This window comes from Ornithodoros turicata, unplaced genomic scaffold (genome assembly GCF_037126465.1).
Source record: "Ornithodoros turicata isolate Travis unplaced genomic scaffold, ASM3712646v1 Chromosome23, whole genome shotgun sequence".
NCBI lineage: Eukaryota > Metazoa > Arthropoda > Arachnida > Ixodida > Argasidae > Ornithodoros > Ornithodoros turicata.
Window position 1 is genome coordinate 2,012,319 of NW_026999342.1, and position 25,255 is coordinate 2,037,573.

General features: G+C 45.7%; 1 protein-coding gene across 1 annotated transcript; it reads left to right on the top strand.

Moving 5' to 3' along the window:
• The first annotated feature begins 2,077 nt into the window (after positions 1 to 2,077).
• Positions 2,078 to 7,401, top strand: LOC135373316 (uncharacterized). The gene is made up of 2 exons (XM_064606540.1): positions 2,078 to 6,840; positions 6,882 to 7,401. Exons 1-2 carry the CDS (start codon positions 2,078 to 2,080, stop codon positions 7,399 to 7,401), a joined length of 5,283 nt encoding a protein of 1,760 aa, XP_064462610.1.
• The last annotated feature ends 17,854 nt before the right edge of the window (positions 7,402 to 25,255 follow it).

The following is a 25,255-nucleotide window of genomic DNA, read 5'->3' on the forward strand; positions in this document are numbered from 1 at the left end:
CCGTGCAGGTCGCGACACCCCCTTCCTCCTTCACCGTACGTTCGGAATCTTCTTATCCTGATTCTCTTCAAGTTCCTCCTAAGTTTCTAAAATGAAACATCTATTTAATAGTAATCAAAACATCACGGTCATCACTCATACCTGCAAAAATTCGCCACGTGCAGTCCAATTGGCATTTCACATTGTGTTTTGCCCCTACGCCGTTTAGGTCTTCTTGGCGTCAAAACTCTTCCGGGAAATCGACAATGTGTTGCATAGGAACCATTGTCATCGCATTGTCTTACAAAGCCCACTAAAACACACGTAAATACTGCACAGGAGATACACCGTCCTTGCGACGGCAACTGAAGACAAAACCAACTCGCTGCGACGCGCCCAAGTTGCAACTGCGATGCCAACTGCCACTCTGGCCCTCTCCTCTCCCTCTCGGCTCTCGCCGTTTGAAGTTTGAATTTGTAGCCGCCCTAGCGTCTTCACATTGCATGAACCTCTGCAGTTACCGTTTCTTTTTTTTAGTTGTCTTTCTTCTAGTTATTTAGCTTAATTTTTGGTGTTGTTGAGATGTATTTTTTACATTTCTCTGGTACTTGATATGTTATGATATTCACCTTCAGATGAGAATATGTGCTCGAATTGGAGTTACAGGGATACAGCATATATTTGATCGCAGACGCGCGCACCTGGATAAACAGCAATAAAAAGAGATCATGCATGTGCTAAAATAGATCAGAGTAATAGATCAAACAAAACCAGAAGGATATATGGCAAGTGTGGGCAAGATGAAATCTCAAAGGGGGAAGCTGCCCAACTTGGAGTCTCAAGTGACCATTCTGGGAACAAAATGGTACCTGTGAGACTCCAGCTGTAACTTCTGGAACGATCTGAGCCCAGAATGGAACCCGCTTAAAGCCAGAGTGGGAACCACACACCACTTTGGCACCCATCTGGGCCCAGAATGGAACCCACTTAAAGCCAGAGTGGGAACCACACACCACTTTGGCACCCATCTTTGCCCAGAATGGAATCCGCTTAAAGCCAGAGTGGGAACACTGCACCACTTTAGGACCCTTCTGGGTCCAGAATGGAACCCGCTTAAAGCCAGAATGGGACCACTAATGCCACTTGGGGACCCATCTGGGACCAGAATGGAACCCGCTTAAAGCCAGAGTGGGACCATTAATACCACTTGGGGACCCATCTGCGACCATTCAACTGCAAATGGAACCACTTGGGGACCATTCGGGAACCAGTCCTCATTTCTGCCTGGGGACCGTGCCTTTTAGACGCGAACTCGTCACCCCTAGCTTTGAGCGTAGCTCAACTGTACCAAATTGGTGGCTTTGTTGAACAGTATGATGTCATTTGTTTTTATGATGAACAGTATGATGTCATTTGTACCGTTTCCAAGGCGCTTTGTACAAGGGTTTTGTATGCCAGCAGTGTACTGTCTGCGAAAGGTAGTTTTCGTGTCCACTTCAAGAAGACAACTTTTTTAAGAGGCGTAGAGGATGCGTAACTACTGTGTGATTTCCACTAAATATCCGAAGAGAGGTGCACACCTAAATACCTGAAACCCTCAACTCAATTAATTGTAGGATCAAAATTACATGGGAATATATTGAGGTTTGTCTTGTTCACAAAAGATATCATTGTTGTAAAACTGTGTTCGGCCAAAAAACGGGTCTGCAGCTGGACGGCTGCGACACGGAGTGATAAGTGACTGTCATGACGCACCCAGGAGAAGGGGGGCACGGAACTCCAGTTTCCCTGGAAGTAGAGGGGAAACTGTCTCCCTTTTTTTCCTGTGTCTTAACTGCGTTTCTTGTTTTTTACTTGTTCGCACTTGAAGGTCTCTGGACCCCAGGAAAAGGCATTAGTTTTTTAGTCGCAAAATAAACCTCGCTGAGCAAAGACGTCTTTGTGCTACGTGTCTTCTTATCGGTCCCCTTTTACCGGGCCAACGACCGCTTCACGGTGTCATCCATATATTGTGTAACGAGTGGGATATCGCAAGATATTATTCCACTATATTTTCTGGTGCCGAAACCCGGGATTACACTTGTGAAGTTCTATCGCCATGGATCGATTGAAGACAAATCGTTCGGTTCGACGGACGAAGAACACCAAGCTGGTCAACGAAGTGTGTTCATTGCTGCAACAGCCGGACGTCACCGTCAACGCCCTCCACAGTCTGCGGGACCGTCTCATCGCTAGCAACGGCGAACTGAAGCAACTTAACGTGCAGATCGACCCCCTCGTTGCGGATGAAGATCTGGAAGCCGAGTACTCGACCGTCGGAGACTACGAAGATGAGTTCGTGAAGGCCCTGAGTGACATCAAGAGTAAGTTGGCTGATTTACAAATGTCATCAAGCGCGTCTGCTCCTGTCAACAGCTCGGCGACCGGCCCCGAAAAGCCCCGCAACACGGGTGTAAAACTTCCTAAACTTCAGTTGGTTCAGTTCAAGGGAGAATTATCACAGTGGCAACCGTTCTGGGAACAATTTGAGGCGACAGTCCACAACAACGATCAACTGTCGGATGTAGAGAAACTGCAGTACCTGCGTTCGCTTCTGGTTGGCCCAGCAGCTTGTGCAATATCAGGATTACAGCGCACAGCAGCGTGCTACAAGGACGCGCTGGACATTCTCACCCAACGTTTCGGAGACAAACGCCGTATCGAACGTGAGCATCTCCACAATCTAAGACACCTTCCTCGCGTGAAGTCTTCAGAAGATGTTCCGGCGCTCCGAAAGCTGTACGACCGGGTCCAAACGAACACACGCGGCCTGCAATCACTTGGGGTCTCCAGCACTACATATTCCTCCATGATGGTGGACATTCTCTTATCGGTGCTTCCGTCCGACATCGTGGTTGAATATCACCGAAAGTTAAGCACAATGGAGTCCTCCTGCCGACTGGATGATGACGCGCCCTCTGCTGCATCTCGAGGATCGTCGGATGCGGCGTCGGATGCCTCCCAGGCCTCTACAGAAATGGTGAGGCTCCTAAATTTCCTGCGCGTGGAGATCGAGAGCCGCGAACGCGCGGGTGTGTTGGACAGTAAATGGGACAACACACCAGCACCCAAACGTAAACACGGAGGGAACCCTCCATCGGCGCTCGTGCTCCACAGCACCGGCAAGGTGAGCTCCGGTTGCTTCTTCTGCGGATCAAAAGGCCATAATGCAGATACTTGCACGGGAGACCTTACATTGGAGGAGAAGAAAAGGAAACTTGGATCATCGAAAAGATGCTTCCGGTGTACAAAGCAGGGGCATATGTCTAAGAACTGTCGGTATGGGGGAAGATGCGCAAAATGTGGTGGGAGACATTGTGTATCGCTATGTGATCCATCCTGGAAACCGAAGTTACCGCAGGATGCCGCCCAGCAGATGACCACCACCAACTTGTTCTCCGCGAGTGCCTCTCAAACTTTCCGCGCTTGGGCTGTTACGGATATCAACTGTGCATACGTGCGAGGCATAATTGATGGCGGTAGCCAACGAACGTTCGTCCGTGAGGACCTCGTGGACAAGCTGGGATTACCAGTAATTGGAACAACCAATATACGCCTCAATACCTTCGCAACTTCGTGCGCAGACCATCGCAGCAGAAGCTTGAGGGTTGTTCAGTTGCGTCTAAGGAGCCAGTACAAGACCACAGAACACATCCTCGAGGCAATCGCCATACCGTTCATCTGCGAAGACGTGGTGCAAACGCCCATCGACGACTCTTTCGTAAGAAGCTTGCGTCAACAAGGTATGGAGATTGCGGATCGTCTCCTTTTCCCATCTATCGCTGGCGTCGAGGGAATCAGCCTGCTTATTGGTGCTGACCAGATGTGGAAGCTTTTGTGCGGGGACGTCAGTCGCTGTGAGAGCCATCCAGACCTCGTTGCCATCTCCACCGTGCTCGGATGGACATTTCAGGGACAGCCCTGTACCAGAAGCACCATTACCGACGCCGCTAATGTCATGGTATGTGTGCTGCGAGCAGGGATACAAAACGATGACCATCAAACCTCCCTACGCCAGCTATGGGAACTGGACAGTATCGGAATAACAGATGATCCAAAATCTAACACACTACAAAACGAAGAGGTCCACAGAGAATTCGAAAAAAGCATCGTTAAAATTGACGGCCACTATGGGGTCTCTCTCCCTTGGAAGGCAACGCCAAACACTTTGGACGATAACTATGCCGTTGCCGAGAAGAGATTGCACAGGTTAGTCAACCGGCTCACCTCAGATGGCTGCCTCACCGAATATGACGAAGCAATCAGGGGGTACCTGAGACAAGGTCATGCTGAAAAGGCTCCGGACGCCACTGGAACACACGGGCGTGTGTACTACATGCCACATCGAGCGGTTATAAAGCCTGACTCATCATCAACCCGGCTCCGAGTGGTCTTCGACGCGTCCTCGCATGCCAGTAAATCAAGTTCCCTCAACGACCATCTGGAGAAGGGTCCCAAGGTCAACTCCGACCTAGTTCCAGTGTTGCTCCGGTTCAGGATGAACGCAATTGCCCTGGCAGCTGATATCGAGAAGGCCTTCCTTCAGATCGCCATTAACGAAGCAGATCGCGACGCTCTGCGATTCCTGTGGTTTGCTGACGTGCCGACAGTCAACCATCCGTTGCCAGCTGTGGAGGAATGGCGCATGACACGGGTGCCATTCGGGACAACCTCTAGCCCATTTCTTCTAGGAGACACCCTACAATACCATCTCAGGAATGCGTGGGATGACCAAGCGCACGTCGCGGCGATTTTGGAGCGCTCGTTCTACGTCGACGACCTTCTCGCGGGCGCCTCTACAGTGGAGGAGGCAAAGACAATAAAGGACACAGCTCAAGCCTTGATGGCGGAAGCCGGCATGAACCTAACGAAATGGAGTTCGAATTCGACGGAGCTACAGCAGTATATCAACGGCCCGAGCTCCACTGCGGCTCCATCAATAACGGAACCCGAGAAGCATATAAAAGCGGGAGAAGTTTCCAAAGTACTTGGAATAGTTTGGGACCACAAGAACGACTGCTTCAGGTTCTCGGGTGAACACTTACTGGAGGTCCTCAACTTCCTACGGAATACGAAACGTTCCGTACTTCAGATGTCGGCACGGGTATTCGACCCTCTTGGATTTCTCGCACCGTACTTCATCCGCGTGAAGATCTTATTTCAGCGTCTTTGGGAGATCGGTTTGGATTGGGACGATCCTTTACCAGACGGCACACTGGCTGACTGGAGATCATGGAGTTCAGAGCTGAGAAACCTACCAACGATAACTGCTCCGCGATACCTAATGACGGGAATAAGTCGGGCGGAAAATCTCCAACTTCACGTATTCACCTACGCAAGTCCGCTAGCCTATGGCGCATGCGCCTACCTCCGAGCAGAAGACAACGATAGGCAGGTAAGCGTCAACCTAGTGTTTGCGAAATCTCGTGTTGCACCGCTGAAGAAACTAACGTTGCCTCGACTTGAACTCATGGGAGCAGTGATTGGGGCACGAATGGCGTCATTCTTGCGGACATCCTTCCTTGCTGAAAAGCTGACCGTGTACTTCTGGACAGATTCCACAATCACGCTCTGTTGGATTCGCGGGACTGCCAATGCCTGGAAGCCATTCGTCGCAAATAGAGTGTCCGAGGTACAGTCGCTGAGTGACCCGGACGCGTGGAATCATTGCCCTGGCACTCAAAATCCGGCGGACGCACTGACACGCGGACAGACACTCGAAAAACTACGTGACAGTCAACTGTGGTGGCGCGGGCCGAGCTGGCTTTCAGAACAAGAACAACATTGGCCTCGCCGGGAAGCTTACAGCACGGAAAACCTACAGTCTGCTGAAGTAGAAAAACGACGACAAGATGTCATCGTTATGACCACCGTGGCTGCACCACCACCGTTGATGACAGTGTCAGGCTTCAGCTCCTACACAAAGTTACTTCGAGTCACCGCGTGGTTACTACGGTTTGTTAACAAGTGTCGGAAACAACAACTCGCGTCTGAAACGTTTTTGACCACAGCTGAAATCAACAGAGCGGAAATCCTCTGGATCAAGCAGGCTCAGATCAACTGCTACGCGAACGAAATCCGTCATCTAGAACACGAGGGTCAGGTGCAACGTGGCTCATCGATCGCCGACCTTCAACCGTACATAGACGACGATGGATGTCTAAGAGTGAAGGGACGTCTGCACTACGCCAACATTTCGGAAGAAACGAAACATCCAATTCTTCTTCCAAAAGGCAGTGATGTGACCACGCTGATTGTAAACGCTGCTCACCTACGAACTTTGCATGGTGGACTACAGTCTACGCTGTCTGATATTCGGGAGAAATACTGGATTCCTAGCGCCCGGCAGGTGGTGAAACGGACAATTTTCAAGTGTCTCATTTGTCGAAGGTGCCGACTGGAACCTGCCAGTGCTCCCACTGCGCCCCTCCCGAAAGAGCGAGTCGACCAGAGTCATCCCTTTGACGTTGTGGGGCTTGACTATGCCGGTCCGCTGTTGGTAAAGACAACCGGACAACACGAAAAATCCTACATTCTGCTATTTACGTGCGCAACAACTCGTGCAGTTCATCTCGAACTAGTGACAAATCTGTCGACCGAATCTTTTCTCCTAGCACTGCGCCGCTTCGTTGCCCGAAGAGGCCTGCCGAGCACGTTCTACAGTGACAACGCCCTCACCTTTAAAAGAGCTGCAAAGGACATTCAAGTAATGTGGAATATTCTCCGCACAAGCGAAACGCAGGACTTTTGCAGCAAACATCGCATAACGTGGCGGTTCATTGTGGAGCGGGCACCCTGGTGGGGGGATGGTGGGAGCGGATGGTGCGTACAGTAAAGAGTTCACTTCGGAAAGTTCTCGGCAGGCTGAGCCTCACCTTCGAAGAGCTTATGACTGTATTGGTGGACATCGAGGCATCAATCAACTCCCGTCCTTTAACCTATATCCACGCGGATGCCAGCGAGCCTGTGGCGCTAACACCAGCGCACTTCCTTATCGGGAAAAGGCTGACAGCTTTGCCAGAGGTTGAAACAACGCCAGCAGTTTCCACTCACCACAGCATCACACGTCGGTGGAAATACAGACAACGCTTAATGAACAACTTCTGGCAGCGCTGGCAAAAGGAATACCTCCTAGAGCTACGGTCAGCCCATTTAACGCAGGACCGGAGGTCAAAATCACTGAAAGAAGGGGACCTCGCTATCCTTCGAGAGGATAATGTGCCACGACACATGTGGAGAACGGTGCGCATTGTTGCCAGCCACCCCGGAAGGGACGGGCACGTACGGGCCTACACTGTGAAGATGCCGACAGGGACCATCACCAGGCGGCCCGCGCAGCTACTGTATCCCCTGGAGGCCTCAGAGTCGCACACACCCTCTTAAATGACAAATCTTTGCATGCTCATTTCGGGGGGGAAGATGTTGTAAAACTGTGTTCGGCCAAAAAACGGGTCTGCAGCTGGACGGCTGCGACACGGAGTGATAAGTGGCTGTCATGACTCACCCAGGAGAAGGGGGGCACGGAACTCCAGTTTCCCTGGAAGTAGAGGGGAAACTGTCTCTCTTTTTTTCCTGTGTCTTAACTGCGTTTCTTGTTTTTTACTTGTTCGCACTTGAAGGTCTCGGGACCCCAGGAAAAGGCATTAGTTTTTTAGTCGCAAAATAAACCTCGCTGAGCAAAGACGTCTTTGTGCTACGTGTTTTCTTATCGGTCCCCTTTTACCGGGCCAACGACAGCTTCACGGTGTCATTCATATATTGTGTAACGAGTGGGATATCGCAAGATATTATTCCACTATAATCATTGCACAATCTGCAAAGTTCATCGGTAGTTGCCATGGCCTACATCAATCATAAACACTGCAAACCACTCATTGAGCATAGTCAGTCCGCGGTACGCAAAGTGAAAAGCGTCATTGCCCATTGTGAACATGGCCATGCAACAGTGCTTGCGGCTTTGCATTTCTTACTAGTTTCTTTCATCACTTTGTTATGAGATGACTAATGCTTTGCCAGTTCAACGCGAACATACTTTGTAACAACTCCTTGGAATTTTGGAAAAACTTTGCAAAGTATATGTACTCGTATGCACTTCCTTTAATCGCTTCAGGAGTATTTCTCCCGCAACATATCTCAGCAGATGCAGCATGTCATGTAGGTAACACAATTTTGGCACAGTATTTGCTTGATATGTCCAACAAGCAGAGATATCAAATCTGTGTGCCAAAATGGTGTGCCACGTGTCCGTGTAAAGACGGGTCGCTTAGATGGAATAGGTATAGCGTCTTGATGCTGAATGCAAGAAGTTAATGTTTGACAACATATATGTCATGGGTTAAATACAGCAGTATATCATACACATCAGAAGAATGCCAACACTTAGTGCTTTACCTTTACCTCTTATTCCAATGTTTACTCTCCCTTCTATTGGAATTATGTATTTCAAAATCATTTTTGTATTATTGAATTTTAATTTGGCAATCCTTTCACATGTCTTGTGATAGACAGGTTAGCAATGTAAGCAGTGCTTATGTGCCTCTCACAACCTGCATCTTTATGCAAAAATACTCCAACTCCGACTTAACACAACAAAATAACAAGGTTTACTCATAGGTTTCGTCCGTCATGCGACGGACATCATCAGTGCGAAACTGAATGAGAGATTGCACAACCGGTCACTATTTAAGGAGATGGGAGTATTGTTCGGGGAGGGGCCACGGTTTTTGTTACAAACCGAGGGATGAGCCAACGTGCCTTCCGTCAGGTCCGTCGCATTACTTCTCACTGTGTCATGACGGACCCCCTAACCTACAGCATACGTCACTTGCGCACAGTAGTATAACATTTATATTATTGTATATGTGTCAGGGCGCACACGGGCACACAAGAGGAAAGATATCAGCCGTCGCACACACAGCCATCCCGAAAACTATGCCCATCTTCGTTGATGCACCCACGAATCCACAGGAAGACCGCCGAGGCTTTCCCACTCGGATTAAGTACCTGTACCTTGAACTGTAAACAGTTTGGTGTACACTCCAGAAAACGACAACAGGTGCTTGCCGATTCCATGGGCGGGCTCATGCGAGCCGACAAGGACAGTTCAACAGAGGAGCAATTTTAGGTGAACGCGAATATGGCGCTAGTGGTTGGCGCAAGAATTTGCACTTAAAACGACGTAAAACACCAAAAAGTGAGCAGTGAGGTTGCTTGCTTGCTCATTGTCATTATTTATGACATTATAGGTCATTATAGGTCATTATAGGTCATGACTAAGCTATAAGTCGAACTCGGATGGCGTACTGTTTCTTGTTTCATTCTGATGATGATGCCCGAACAGGCATCGAAACGTTTATTAGATTTTGTTTCATTGTTACGTCAAGCCAGTGTGTGTAAGTTTTCCTCATGATGTCCCATGGTTCTTGGTCCCTCTTCAATTAGGGTTCAGAAAGGGTGCTAAATGTCGATGGCCGGCACAAGTAAAACGTGTTTGCAATGGTTTTTGTCCCGTTGCGGTTCAAGCGAATATACCTTTTTTGCTGCTTCTTTCCTCTCTTTTCTTTTCTTTTTTCCTTTATCGTTTTTTACTGTTGTCGGTTCGTTCCGGAGCCCTAGCTTGGAAAGCTGCTCCTGTGTAGTTTCGGTATAAATCGGAATGTGGGGGCAGGGGTAATATCCCTTATGAAAATTCTAATTGAGTTTCTGTTGAAACTCTATTGAGTTTGCTCAACACATGGTGTAGAATTTGTGTTGAAAGTCAGTTGAATTTCTGTTGAGCAAGCTATCGAATTCCTGTTCAGAGCTGTTGAAAAATGGCCACCGCGTTCTTACGGAATTTCTGTTGGGTTCCAGTTGTGAGAATTTCTGTTGATTTTCTGTTGAATTCATGTTGAAAAGCAACATGTGCTGTGATTATTGAGAATGTGTTGAGTTTTTGAAGATTTTGTATTGTGTGTGCGTACTTGAAAACAAAACGGGACAGGTCGCATAAAAGAGGCACTACGTGCCCAACCTCTCACCAATGTCGTAGATGGGTAGAAATCCACTGGGTGAGTAAGAAGGAAGTTGCCTCAGGACGAGAGCCGCCAATATTTCGAACGAAGACTGTTCTTCTTCTGGGCACTGTCCTCATCATTGGCCTGGTATATGATGAGGACAGTGCCCAGAAGCAGAACCGTCTCTGCTCAAAATATCGGCGGCTCTCGTCCTGAGGTTACTCCCTTCTCACCAATCTCTCGTTTCATATCCAAGTACAGAACTCGAGATGAGGTGGAAATGTGGTGTGTGGTATGATCACTTTATTTCCCGTGCAAGTAGTGAGGCCAGGCTGTCTTTTATGTACGCGGCACCTGCCGCCGGGTACTTGCTGCACGTATAGGCTGCAAAAGAATAGAAAGACAAGTAGTTATAATAGCATATATCAAAATAAATCCTCAGACGTGGGTCGTTCCACGCGAGATGGTCCAAGGTGGTAGCCTGACCATCTTCCATACTTAAAAAAGAATAATACAGAGCTGTAGCAAGCCACATCAAAGGAATGGTTCTGAAAGGTGAAATATGAAAAATATTGTGAGTGATTTGGGGGAGGAGTTTGTACTGAGGAAGCATATCTTGTGTTTTCTTCATTGATGTACATCTGCTTTGTCTCATTACCTATACCCTATACAATGCGTTTTGTATATAATTGGTAGATTGACTACTTACCCTGAGTGACTTATCTACAGTTCCTCCCTCAACCTTTAATGACATGTCTAAACTACAATTCCTCCACTGTTACATTTTTTCATGCATTTTTCACACATTTTGTGGCCAAAATGAACGTGGTACTTTTCCCGTTAGAAGCGCTTCAAAAGGAACGACATAGGATTTGCGGAATTTTGTAGCTGAATTCACAAACCACGACGATCCACATAAAAACAGCCAGAATATCAGAATCGACTGAAAGGAGCCTAGTCTGTATGACCCAAACTACTGCGTTGCACACAGAGATTATACACAAAAAGAAAAAGGCCAATAAAAGTACAGATAAATAAGGTAAATAGCAAGCGAGCTGGAGGTAAAGATCCAGAGCTTGAAAATCGGAGACTGTGGGACAAAAAATGACAGACACAAACAAGGTCTCATTGGCTGTACAAATGGATCCTCTTGGTGAATAACTTGTGTCTTATCAGAACAGCTTCCCCTTGAGACCTTGTTTATGTCTGTCATTTCTTGTTCCACAGTCTTGGATTTTCAAGTTATGGATCTTTACCACCAGCTCGCTTGTTATTTACCTTATTTGTCTGCACTTTTGTTGGCCTTTTTCTTTTTGTGTATAATCTCTGTGTGCAACACTGTAGTTTGTGTCCTTTCACTCGATTCTGATATTCTGGCTATTTTGATGTGGATCGTCATGGCTGGTGAATTCAGGTAAAAAATTCCACAAATCCTATGTCCTTCCTTTTGAAGTGCCGGAACGGGAAAACTACCACGTTCATTTTGGCCACAAAATGCGTGAAAAATGCATGAAAAAAATGTAACAGTGGAGGAATTGTAGTTTGGACATGTCATTACAGGTTGAGGGAGGAACTGTAGATAAGTCACTCAGGGTAAGTATTCAATCTACTAATTATATACAAAACGCATTGTATAGGTAATGAGACAAAGCAGGTGCACATCAATGAAGAAAACACAAGATATGCTACCTCAGTGCAAACTTTTGGGTCCTCCCTAAAATCAGTCACAATATTTTCCATGTTGCGCCTTTCAGAAACATTCTTTTGACGTAGGTCTCTTTTACTATTCTTATGCTTACAGCTTTGTTTTTGTCTTGTTTTTTAAGATTGAAGATGGTCAGGAAACCAACTTGGATCACCTCACATGTAAAGACTCACATACATATATCTAACCAAAGAAATTAATGATGAAAGAAGGAAGTCACTAAAAACGATAGCCAGCTGTAGAGCTCGGACCCACATCTTCTGGATTACCGGTCCAGGGGTCTTACCAATTGAGCTAAGTTAACGCACCTCTCCAGTGTCTTCCAAGGGTGCATCATTTAAAGGGACAGAGTCCTACAGCTCGGTAACCTTTTCAGTCACTTCCTTCTTTCATCATTCATTTTTTATGCACTTGAGGCTCTTTCGTGTTTTTTGTTTTGTTTTGCAATAAACCTATATTCCCCCCCCCCCACTTGAGGCTTTGTATGTATTTGTCCTTTCTATGGGTTCCTGCTTGAGAACATCAATTCCCATCATATCTAACCAAATTATGTATGTGTTTTTCCTGGAGTCTTGTAGTTTCCAGAGGAAAGTTCAGTTTTATAATCTTCAGATTTCAGGCTTCATGTGTTAAGAGCATAGCTTCTTGTGAAGCAGTCTGACCTTGTCTTCTTTGAACTTTTGTAGAGAAACTGGAGCAAATATTTATTTAAAATAAATATATCGGACATGATAAAAGTATGTATAAACTGAGAATATTTTTTAGACCACTCACAAAATATCCTGCATGCCAGACACCGCTAACAGGTCGTCATACTGTTGGCTGCTTAGTACAGCATCCCTATTCTGACACGCTCTCAACATCCAGTGAAAGTTTCATCACATTAGCAGCTCCCCTTCATTTTTTTCACTAGAATATGTGCTATGAACATTGCTCCTGTGAATCCGCGTTTACTCTCTCTGCTTTTCCCCTGACCTGGTGCATGGCTTCCATATGTCAAATACAGGCTCTATTAACCTAAGGAATTTTAAATCACTTTGTGGCTTGTACTTACCACCAACTTAGCATCATATTGTGAATGCTGAGCCCTTTGTCATGCAACTATCATAGTAGCATTTTACATGACTTACCAATCACAGCATTTAAGCGGACTGGATCCAGGGGTTCCTTTGCTGCCTTGTCCTTCTGCGTATTTCTCCTCATGCCGTAGAGGGACCTGCCACGTAGTTCCTCGTCCAAGAATAAATGACGCAGAAGTGACCTAGCAAACTTGCCAGGTCCACTCTGGCAACTGCTGACAAGCCTGCTTAGGACAGTCTCCTCCACAAGGACGCCGCTGCCTATATCAACCTGAAACACACAGCTTTTAGAAAAATGTCTCCCTTACTTTGCTATTCTAATTTGTAAGTATCATATCTGCCATCTCGCACCCTCCAGTCACAAAGCCACTAGCCATGGCAGATTAGCAGCCGGTCAGCAAGCTACATAAAAATCACTCGTCTAAAACGTTTCCAGGTGGTTTAAAATAATTGCCCTAAAATGGCCAACAGCCATCACTCAAAACCAGTGAAATTAGGAAATCATCCTGCATTAATGTTAAGGTTCCCATTTCTCTTCACACCACTTGCATCAATACATTCACATACCCATTTTTTAGGATGCTTGATAACTGGAATAGATTATACAGATAACCATATCACCAGAAGTGGTTTTATTCACAAGACAAATACCTTCACATTTTTCACGGAGTCGCTTGGGAATTGATTCACAGGATTCACAGCCAGGAAATATCAGATGCAAATAATGAGTATAAACTGACATATTCGTAGGAACTTATATTTGCAATTGCATGGAGGCTAAAATAAATGCAGATAATACTTCTACCCAAAAAGAAATCACTTGTCAGGAACAGTCAAACTTGCCATCACATTTTGGTTTTAAACCACCTTTCACACAGCAAATATAAGATAAGGTATACATTTTTCAGCATTTAAGCATTTCAAGCTCAAACGCACACATACAGGGTGTCCCATGTATTTTTAAGTTACGTGTTAGCGCCGCGAAGCAACTGTGGCTACGTACGAGCGGCGTACAGACGTGGGCAGATGGAGAGAGGACAGCAGGAAGGAGTGGGGGACAGGGGGGTTAGTATGCGTCCTGGGCCGACTTGAGGGGGAACTGTGCCGACATTCATCTGGAAAGTCTTCGGAAAACCTAGGGAAAACCTCAGACAGCACAGCCGGTGACAGGATTCGAACGCGTGTCACCTCCCAGTCTAGGCGTGGAAAGCGATCATCCTAACAATTATGTCACGGGAGCTGGTGTAATTTGTACAGAGTACCACGGATCAGGGACTTTCCCAGCACTGCCCTAAGACACCCCCAAAATCATGTAACACCCTTCCAAATTGTCTGCCAGAAAAGGCCAAAAATGCCAGAAAACAACCTAAAAGGCGAGTGAGTATTCTGTCAACACAAATAAAATATGGAGGTGACATATGTATTTTGCTGCTGCAACATTGAGACAGCGTTGCAGCTATATTTTTCAACAAAAAAAGGCAACATTAAGGTAACGTTTGTGTTACGTTGCTGCATAGAGACAGGATTTCAGCCATAATTCTCCAACGCAAACACAATATTGAGGCAACATTTGTGTTATGTTTCTGCAATGTAGCGACAGCGTTACACACATATTTCTCCAAGACAAATACAATTTCCGGACAATGTTTCCGGACCAACAACGCAATTACGAGAACTAAAATATTTTCCGGCCGTTAGAGTGTACCTATATATTATGTGAAAAGAAAATTCAGGTTGGACCGCCGGATGGCTGATCTTTCAAAAAAATCCTGACGTTGAGATTTTCAGCTGAACTGGCCAACTTTGAGGTGCGAAAACGCGCAAATAGCCCAGCCTAGAAAATTTTGTTGTTGTAACTGCGTTGTTGGTCCGGAAAAAAGAAAAGTCAAATATCGCTTATTTTACGGTTATCTCACAAACCCATAGCCTTTTAATCCTTCACTCGTAGGACGAGTGTACGCATCCACAGAGAGCGCTAGGCTTCCTCAAGAGCGTCCAATTTTAGTTTCTCTCTCAGTTGAATCCGCGTTCGCTCCAGAGGTGCCAAAGCGCACCTTAGTTTTCGGCCTCATGTGTAACTTTGAAGCATTCTCAACATTCTCTATCATTTTCCTGATTTATGTAAATGCACATGTATTATTCACACAGCACCCTTACTGTTTTAACCTTGCACAGGCAACTGTATAACTGACAAGATCTCTTGTGGACTCCTGCGCACATACAGAACTTGTCTGCAATATATGATCCTAGCCTATATCCATTTGCCCAAACGAATCTTAACATTCTTCAGCAGGATACAATGCCTGACTGCAGAAGTAAATACAAAGACGTTGAAGGGCAGTCAAGACCGTATTTGAAGAACACAAAGACAAAAAACACCGAAGACGATCGAACATTTATTATGGTACAAGCTGTCACACTGAGCCTATCCAAAAGTTTGCCCCATAATAATTCTATGAAAGTGTTCAGTGTTTTTGTCTGTGTGTGTGTAGCAGAAGGAGATCTAATTATCAACTGCTACAGGCAGATAAATGCAGTACAGAAAATGTGGTTGGCAAATATTGCACATCCTTTACTGCTACTGTCACCTTCCCTGCTGCGACCTTGCCGCTCTAGAGGAGTACTTTTCGTTTTCTGATTATTGAACTGTCCTTTCAAGTGCTTAAAATGGGAAGTGAGTACGCTAGCTTTCTATACCGGTGCGGAGATGTCATAAACGTCACGCACAAAAAAAAAAAAAAGTCAGCATTAACCTTCGTTAAAATATTCGTTTACTGTGTAATGATATTAAATTCAATAAGTTCAATCTCTTTACATGGGCAAGCTCAGTAAGAAATTGCACCGTTTTCTGGAGCTCAGGTATAATTTTTTGCTGGGTGCTTAAAAACATTTTTAGCACATAAAAAACAAGAGTGAAGAAGTTGCATAACTAACAAAAAATACTTCTTTTTTTAAGATGGCTCACATGAAAGGTCAAAGCCCTTAAAACACAATGGAATGCAAGTTCCATGACGCTATGAGCAGTAGCCAACATCCCACAATATTTTTTTTTTTTCAGCTTTCTAGCCTGTTTGCAATTCTGAAATGGGAGCCACGCATTCAAGGAGCAACAAAATGGTCTTGGAAGAACTCTTTGTGCGCTAATCAAATTAGTCACATGTTCTCCTGGAAACATGTTTGGATAACCGGGCTTCAAGTTTAATTGAATGACCCAAAGTGCAGAATGACCCAAAAGTGCAGTTTATGCAATGAGTGAAGCTCAGATGCTCTAATGTCGTATCATTTAGCAATGCTAACTTTACTTACTTTATACTATACTATATAGTTACTTTGAAGCCAGAAGATGTGAAGCTCAGCTATGCAACATTGTCTCCTTTGTCAAGAATTGTCTCTTCTGCACTTGACACACATGGCTGTAATTGTCTGCAATTTATAGAAAAGCACTTCTTCATCGTAATGAAACATATGCTCAGGAGCTGAGCAAAAAAGTTATACAAACTGCTTCGGATGAAAAACGAAATCAGGCACAGTCGACAACAGAACTATAATCCACTACTAAAATACACTTTGTTTTATCTGTCTAGATGCTAGCCCTTTAGGAAGTGTCTAGAGGTCCGTCGGACGGACACGAGAGATCCGTCGGACGGACGCCATTTTTTATACATCGGGGTCCGTCGGCTCAACATTATGTCGTGTTAGATCAAGTTAGTTTAGGTTAGGTTAGTGTTAGGTTAGTTTAGTGTAGTCAGGTTAGTGCAAGTTAGCTTCGTGCAGCTCTAGGTTAGGTTAGGTTAGTTTAGGAAACAGTCCAGTTCCTCATACCACGGACGACCCCGACGGACTCCACTGCGTCAAAAATGGGGTCCGTCGATCCAACGGACCCGATTGTTTATACAACGGAGTCCGTCGGGGCACTCCGCTTTCAACATAATGTCTTGTTAGATCAAATTATTTTAGGTTAGGTTAGTTTATTCTAGTCAGGTTAGTGCAAGTTAGCTTCGTACAGCTCTAGTTTAGGTTGGTTAGGTTAGGAAACAGGGTCTAGTTACTCATACCACGGACCATCCGACGGACCCCGCTGCATAAAGAATCGGGTCCGTCCAACGGACCTCTAGACACAGCCTATTCTTTATGTGGTGTTTCTCTTCAGTGTTTTTCATTTTAAATTTCGACTGTCAATTTTCAAACGTTAATTTTATTACTATTGTAATGCATGTACGAGAAGACTTTAAAGGGAACGAACAAGTACTACAGTAAAAACTAGGAAGCACAGTTTTTACATACGTGCGCATGTCAACCATTACGGTGCAGGGAAAAACAAAAACAACAGCGCGTATGCAGATTCTGTTTGTTCCAGGACCTCTCTTTTTTTTGTCCACTATGCTACTTAGTAGTGCAAATTCTGGATACGAACAGCCGTCCTCAAAGAAATTTAATTACTTTTGTCATGCATCCACAGATGAGTTGGAGCCGACGGCTTCCCACCCCATAAATGAATGCGATTGAGAACAAATTACATCTTTCTAGAGCGCTCTAAAACCACTTGCGTGCTTGCTATGTAATGTCAGAGGTCTACCGGTAAAAAAATGAAATTGCTGCTCTCAAGACCGCCACCATCCTCGAAACAGGAAGGTTTTCAACTCGCAAACTTTCAGCCTACGGTTAAGTATACACGTGCATTCTGCAGAATGACACTGCCTGCAAAAAAGCGCGGCAAACGAACGAAATATCTAAGTTGTTCTCACCTTTCAACTGAGGATCCAGTGTCATGCTTGCCGCTCTAGAGGAGTACTTTTCGTTTTCTGATTATTGAACTGTCCTAATACCTCGCTAATATCGCTCGCTAATATCGGATAGAAAACACCAGACAACAACAAAACAGCAACCACGCAGCTGACAGCTCCGTCGGTCTGAGACGTCTCACGCCGCGTCTGCCGGCGCACCGCTTACCTTCGCGGGCAAAGTAGTTCCTCTGGTTAGGCGCGAAAAATGAATGAAATGGAAATGGTCTGCACTGGTGTAAAACCGATCATGTATTTTGTCAGCTGTATACTTGGGCAAAAACGGCGCTTCGGTAATGCGGTATCACGTATCGACACTTGATTCGTCACACTGATTGTCCGCATGAACTTGCCCTGTTGCCCGCCCCAGACACATACCTTTGTACATGGTACGACGTCTTCTACCTTGTCTGTTCTATGGAGCATCCGCTCGAACCTCTTGACTATCTTTGCTGGCGCTGAAAATAGTATGAGTTACCGAGTTCGTAATTAGTGTGCAGTTGAAAATTACAGTTGATTGCGATCAAGACTAACACAGACTGAGAAACGCTGTAGCTAAAGCGCAAAACCCCTTCTGGATAACTTTGCCGTGTACATTTAGTATAGGATTAATACAAATGGCGATGGACGCATTCCGTGACCATGCGGCATCTCGAAATTGTTATAATCCTCAATTTCCCTTAAGTTCCTCGTTTTGAGCGCAGAAGGCCTCAGCAATTTGCTATGATGGATTTTACGGGCCTGACTGGTAATTTTGGTCGACCCAGTGGTGGATCCAAGGGGGAAGGGGGGGGGGGCGATCGCCCCCCCCCCCCAAACTGGGGGTCTGGATCCGCCCTTGTGTCGACCCGGTAACCTATCCAAAGTGACGTTAATACAATTACAGTCAATGTTCGCGTAGTTTCGGTTTCTACATTTGACTTTAAAAAAGAAAACTACTAAACTGCCTTTCACCACAACCTGTTTCTGCTTCCCCAAGCGACTTCTTAAGTCGCTCGACTTCCATTTTTAATGCAGCATTTTCTGTTTTGAGCGCGGCAATTTTTTCGGCACACGCAGAACTGCAGGCACCCTAGAAAACAGGAATAGCACCAGTGATCAGTTGTTTCACCACTGTACTGTGCCATACAAATATCGTACATACCGTGACAAAGCAGTGAAACGTGGATTTTATTCATCAGCTAGCCTGCGTCTATGTTATTCGGGGGCTTTACGTCGCGAGACAATTATGATGATGAGCGAGCGTCTATGTTAATTTATCTGTGAAACATACATATGCATGCAAGCAAATGTTATCCTATGCGGCGGTAACAACAACCACCGGATAATCGCTGGCAGTCTAGTCATGCAACAACAAAAAAAAAGATTCGCGCATCTGTATATACGAAAAAAAAAACAGAAAAAAATAATAAAAAAGTAACGATTTTTTACTTCGCTCAAATCGGCAGCGCAGCCATATATTTCGGCTTAGGTGTCTATATGTTTATTGTCATGGGAGAGGAGTTGCCTTTATTGCCAAAACTCGTACGTTGGCTAAGCCACTCCACTGATTGAAGTTGAAAAAAAGAAGGAGAAAAAGCTTACATGACGAGCCGTTTGTGGTGCCCCCATGCCTTCTGCACCTTGCGACGTTCCAGCTGCAGCAGCAGCAGCAGCAGCAGCAGCAGCAAGTGTGTTGCTTTTTTTTTCAGCGAATGTGGCTTCCCTGCAGAAGACAACTATCTGACTAAAGCTTATCAATGATTATAACAGATATGTGCAAGAAATGATTCTGACCGAAATGAAGAAGCTCCGCTGGTGCAGGTCTCTCCCCGGCTTTCCAGGAGACGGTCACTGTACTTTCACGCAATTCATTGATTGCATTTGCGTCATTGAGCAAACGTATTCCTATAGGGGGGTCAATTATGCTGCGCACGGGGTAAACATCCCATTTGTCTTCCGACAACCATTTAATTAGAACATGAGACATGGCGATTCGATAGTTAAAAAAGTTAGCAGACGACAGTGGATGGAAAGTGCCGCGCATCGTATTGACTACTGTTGTCTGCTCTGTTATAGTCACCTAATATTAAATATAAATTTATTAAATATAAATTTAAGACATAGTAAATTGCTTCAAAGAGCATTTAAGGAACCGTAAGAAATAAAACAAAATTAATTGCTGCACCTATAAGGATTGGCTGTTGGCTTAGCTAGAAATTTCCGAAAGCCAACCGAAGACTAAAAGTAAGATTAAAACTAACACCAATCTACCCGAGTTTCAACTTCATTTATTTTGACTCAAATTCAGTCCTTTCCATGGAGGTAAGAAAATAAGGAGATGCCCTAAGCGCCTCTCCCAATGCAAGCGGGCGTGCTGCGACTCGCGCATGGCATTGTGGTTAGTTGCCCACACACGTGACCCATAAACGTCACGGCAAGACGTCATAAAACATGGCGTCCTCCGTGTCCGCGGCGTATCTTACCTGAATACAGAGACGAGATGCGGCCGAATAACTTGTTTCCGCTTTCAAAACATCTTTGGAGTTAGAAGTTATCACACCCGTTGAAACACAAGATAGATCATCTCAGTGTGGAAGCAATGGATCACTAAATCGCTAGAAGACGTACGTACGTCATCGTGACATTGCCTGGCTTCTCTCCTGTTTTGCTCAACTTTTGTTGTGATTTATCACGCGGCAAATGTTGAAACACCCCATAACCTTCAAAGTATTGTGCGAATGGACTCCTTGAAGGTAAGAGGTTTGCTGAAGATGAGGTTTGCTAAACTTCCAAGCCTCCGCGCAGACCGCCATAACGCCGAAACACGTGGCAATCACGTGACCGAGCAACTAGATGGGCGTGGTATTGCCAGGAGCGACCGCTAGAGGGGTCCCACGGCCCTCCGATCTTATAGCCCTCTCCTTAGTTTCTTACCTCCATGGTCCTTTCTATGGGCCTGTTGCGCTCAAGTTTGCCCGGCGACGCGAGCGCCAATCGGGACCCAAGCGGGAGCGGGAGCAGTGACTGGTCCGCACAGCCAGGCAGCCAAGCATGTATCGTGGTTAAATATGCCGCCTTTCAGATTGCCAACGCAATGCAAACCACAACACAAATCGGGAACACAGTACTGTTGCGTCGTTGGCTACCATAACAGATTCCAAAACGTCAAAAAATAAGATTTTATCGCTTCCGCGGAAAACCTTGGGAGACAGAAAGGCGCAAAGCGTTAACTGCATCGTCTGTACACCGTAAAAACGCCGCGAAGTTTCCGCTCTGCATTCCACCTGGAGATAATGTAGAGTTATACCCAAACCACTTGCGGTAGAAATTTACTTGGATATATCACAAATTCTGCCGAACAGTTATTACTTTCTAACATAACGCATGCATATTAGAGGGAAATATGATAGGCTTACTGTAGGCATACTCCCGCCGGTTCTTCTTACTGCTATGTTCGAGGGTCTTCGTGCAGTGTGACGTTTACTTCGAAAAAAGCAATTACCTTACTTACGTATTACTTATTTGCTTATGTTCTCCAAGAGACCCGCTATGAAGCTACCCACTGGCATTTTTGTTGGAATGCTATAATGGAACACCGTGCGTGTCCCTCTCATGACCTTTAGGAGATCAAATAGATTCTCCGTTTGCTCTCCCGTTACTACATTGTCGAAAATGCCGTTCAGAACCTCTTTACAGTCCCACTGTAAGGCTCCCCTCTGTTCAGGCTCAAGGACCTCAGCGAGTGGACAAACTATGGCTGGGTACACGTGAATGATATCACCAGGCGGTTTTCTTTTTCGAACGGGGAGACATTTGGTTGATATACCTGTACAGGTAAACGTTACACAAACAAGGAGAAATATATGCAAGCTGTTTATTACCAAGAGCAAAGCATTGTTTTGAGGCACCGTATACTAGGTACACGGTGCAATACTGGTTGATGAAACATATACCAGCATTCAGTAGAGAAAGATCATTGGCAAATGATCAACGATGCAGCAGAGATGACTGTAGCCTCGTCAGCTCTAAAAATACAATATGAAAGTTCTGCACCCGAGCTCCGGTCTAAAGGAAAGCACATTGTCCACATTACACATACGTACTCGGAAATAAGTCGGCGATACCCTTTGTCATGTAACGCCTGCGGCTTTGAGCTTGGCTTGCCCCTCTTTTGTGGCCGCCCGTACCTGTCGCGTCTTCTTCCTTGTTCAGGTAGCAGCAGACTGCTGCCGCGTGCTTACATTTTCCCGCAATTCCCGCTTTACAGGTACACGACGCAACATAAACTGTTCACGGGCACTTGGACACCTGTGATGGAGAGGTACCGAAATCGAGTTAAATCAACTTTCAGTGCGTGTAAAATGTGCATTCAATGTTTTTCTGATCAGGTATATCATTTTGATGTACAGTTAACAAATATTACGTACGATCACGCCGACTCACCTGGAACCGGACGTTATAAACCACGCTGTCCTTCACTTCTTCCGAAATGCACTTCGCTTCAACGACGATTTCGTTACCGTCCGATGCTTCGTCGACGCCGAAAACATTGACTAGTAACTGGCCCTTCGAAAGGTGTGATTCTCTGAAAAAAATCGTCAATGGCCTCCAGCTTTTCAAACCCACGCAGGATGCGATACATTGCTTGCTTGCGCCAGAGCGAAACCGAAACACTCTTGAGTGCGGACCATTGTTTCGATTTGCTTCCACATGCGGCGCTGTCGTCCGCTGATCGCAACGCCGCCTGGCCGAGAGCTACAGGCCCATGTGTTCCTGCCTCAGGTGCTCTCTTGTTCAGTTAGAAGCTACGGTTTCCATCTCCGTAGCGGTGCATTTTGTGTAGTCGCAAATTACTGTTTTTCGGAATTCACTATATATTGGTTCATCTAAATAAATAAAAAAGGCATTTAACAAAAATAATGCCAGTGTACAGATCTGCCAGGGTATGTTGCTAACTTTTTGCAGTGAACTGCTACTTAGGTACTTCCCATGCTTCCCATCGACATTTGGCGGATTTTAGAAAGGCTTGCTAGCTACTTTGGTTCCGTCAACTGTCAACCAACCGTTGTGACCGTTGTGTTTTGTTTGCTTGTGACCGTTTGCTTGAAACCGTTTGGAAGGTTTCATTTGGGTCACACTGCGATGGAGTCGATGGATTAGGGCGGCACGGTGGACACGGTGAGCACGTTGACACTTATGTATTCGTTACGACCTTTCCGAATCCTTTCTGTACTTGCACACATTTTGGCTGTTTAGAAACTGAATTTGGCTTTTCGCGCGTTCAGGCGGAAGAGTGTCTTCCCCCAGGATGCCTCCGAAAAGGAAGTTTGGGAGGTACCTTTGGGACCCAGCAGCAGATGTTCCCGTTCGGTCGAAATACCGGTTTAAACAGCAGGCCCGACTACCTGATTCCGTGCCTACGTAGGTTTCGCGCGACGACAGCTCTGACGACAGCAGCAATGAGAAAGACCCGGGAGCCGCATTTGACACTTCCAGTCCTCTTGCTAGTGTGGAAGTCGCGGCTGGTGAAGACTGCTGTGACATTGAGAACAGTCCCGTTCTATATCGTGAGGAGCCACAGGTTATGAACGAAGTGACGTCCGACAGTGACAGTGAATCCGAATGTGACTTGGCCTCCACCTCCACTCACAGCGACGAGGGCCCTTCTGACATCGAAAGTGATGGGTTAGTAAGAGCGTTTCTTTCTTTTCTGTTAAGTTTTGGTTGAAGTTCCGTTGTAGTTTCCCCCTTTTTTAAATATATTTTTGTTTGCTTGTTTTATTCATTAGAGAGTAAAGACAACCTGGAGAGGCCTTACAACTAAAAGAAATGGCGTAGAGGCTTTTAAGGTGCCCTACAAGTAGGTTCGCGAAGATACCTTTGCGTGAGAAAAGTATTGTCTGGGTGAACAACATGGCATTTTGTTCTGCAGTAACTAGTTTCATCTGCCCTAACAGTGGCAACGGAATTCTTCTGAAGCTCTACTTTTCTTGATAGCTATTTGTTAGTAGGTAACAATGTTTCCAAAGGCGCTGCCACCAGCTGTATGTGGATAACATTCGTAAATACAAATCACGCAACGGTAGCACATTCATTACTTGTTCCTTAATTTCTATGTTGTTAATACTTGCATGCACTTACTTGTTTTAGTCTTTCTCATTTGTAGTTTCATTTCGTTTTGTTTTTCTCAGGATGACGTTCTTTTCCCGGGGGCACAACTGACAAGAGCCGAGAGCATGTTAATGGTCATGGCACACAGCCTGCGTTATGGGTGCTCCAAAGAAGCCACGGAAAGAAAGCCTTGTCAAGCTGATCAGTGCCCACCTACCCGAAGGAGTGTCATATCCCACATCAAAATATAAATTCTTCCGTCAGTTCTGCGCTGCTGAGGAGCAGTATGTAAAGCATTTCTACTGCAGTACATCCAACGAGTACATAGGGGAACTGACAGAAGCAGAAGTATCGTGTCATAAATGTGGATCTGAACACACAGTTGAAAGCCTCACAAAATCGTCATCTTTTTTCTTGCCCTGGACCTTCACCGACAACTTCGTGAATTGCTGGAGTCCGAAACTCTTCAGAAGGAACGACCCGCCCTGTCGTATGACGTAGCTGACATCACCCAAAGCGCACATTACAACAGGCTGCCTTTGGCTGCAGGAGACATAACCCTCACCTTTAACACTGACGGAGTACCCCTCTTCGAAAGTTCTAAACTAAGCATGTGGCCACTTCTTGTTATGGTGAATGAGCTGCCCTACAAGCAACGTGTTCAGAGGCTATTCTTGGCAGGGCTCTGGTTTGATGATCGCAAACAGAGACGAAGATAAGGAGTGGGAATGACAAACAGGAGCCTTGTGCTCCCGTTTGTCAAGACAGTGAACCAATTGTCATCTGAGGGGATCACCTGGTGTGGAAAAGATGGCGAAATATGAACAACAAGAGTGTACGCTGGCTCTTGTACAGTTGATACCGTAGCAAGATGTGACGTAATGAACATTACCCAATTCAATGGAGCACATGGATGTGCATGGTGTGAGCATCCAGGCAAGACTGTACGTAAAGGAAATGGGTTCTGTCGTGTGTATCCACCAAGTACCCCAGTGCCCAAAATGAGGACGCCCGACTCGTTTCTCCACCATGCCAATACAGCAATGTCCACGCAACAACCCAGCTGCGGAGTAAAAGGAAACAGCATCCTCGCATTGCTTGCATTTTTCACATTCGGTGCAGGTTTCGTCGTAGATTATATGCACGCCGTGTGCTTGGGTTTTGTGAGAGCAACGATGTTTATGTGGTTGAAATCTGAGCGCTGTCGGCAGTTTCCTCTACGGCAACATCTTGGAGAGGCAAGCAGGTGCCTCATGAGCCTGACTCCAACGTGGGAAGTAGATTGGAAGGCGTCTGACTGGGAGAAGCTGGATGCTTTTCTACTCTCCATCTGTACTAAAGGACCGCATTCCAAGACGACACTGTGAGCACTGGATGTAGTTTGTTGGCATGATGCATTATCTGCTGGGACCTTCCGTTTGCTTTGAACAAGTCTCTAAAATCCGGGAGCAAATGGCAACATTCCTCATTCAATATGAACAGTTGTATGGGACTGAGTACATGAGCTACAACGCACACCTTTTGTTGCATATTGTTGACAGCGTCCAAAACTGGGGTCCACTTTGGGGATATTCACTTTTTTCC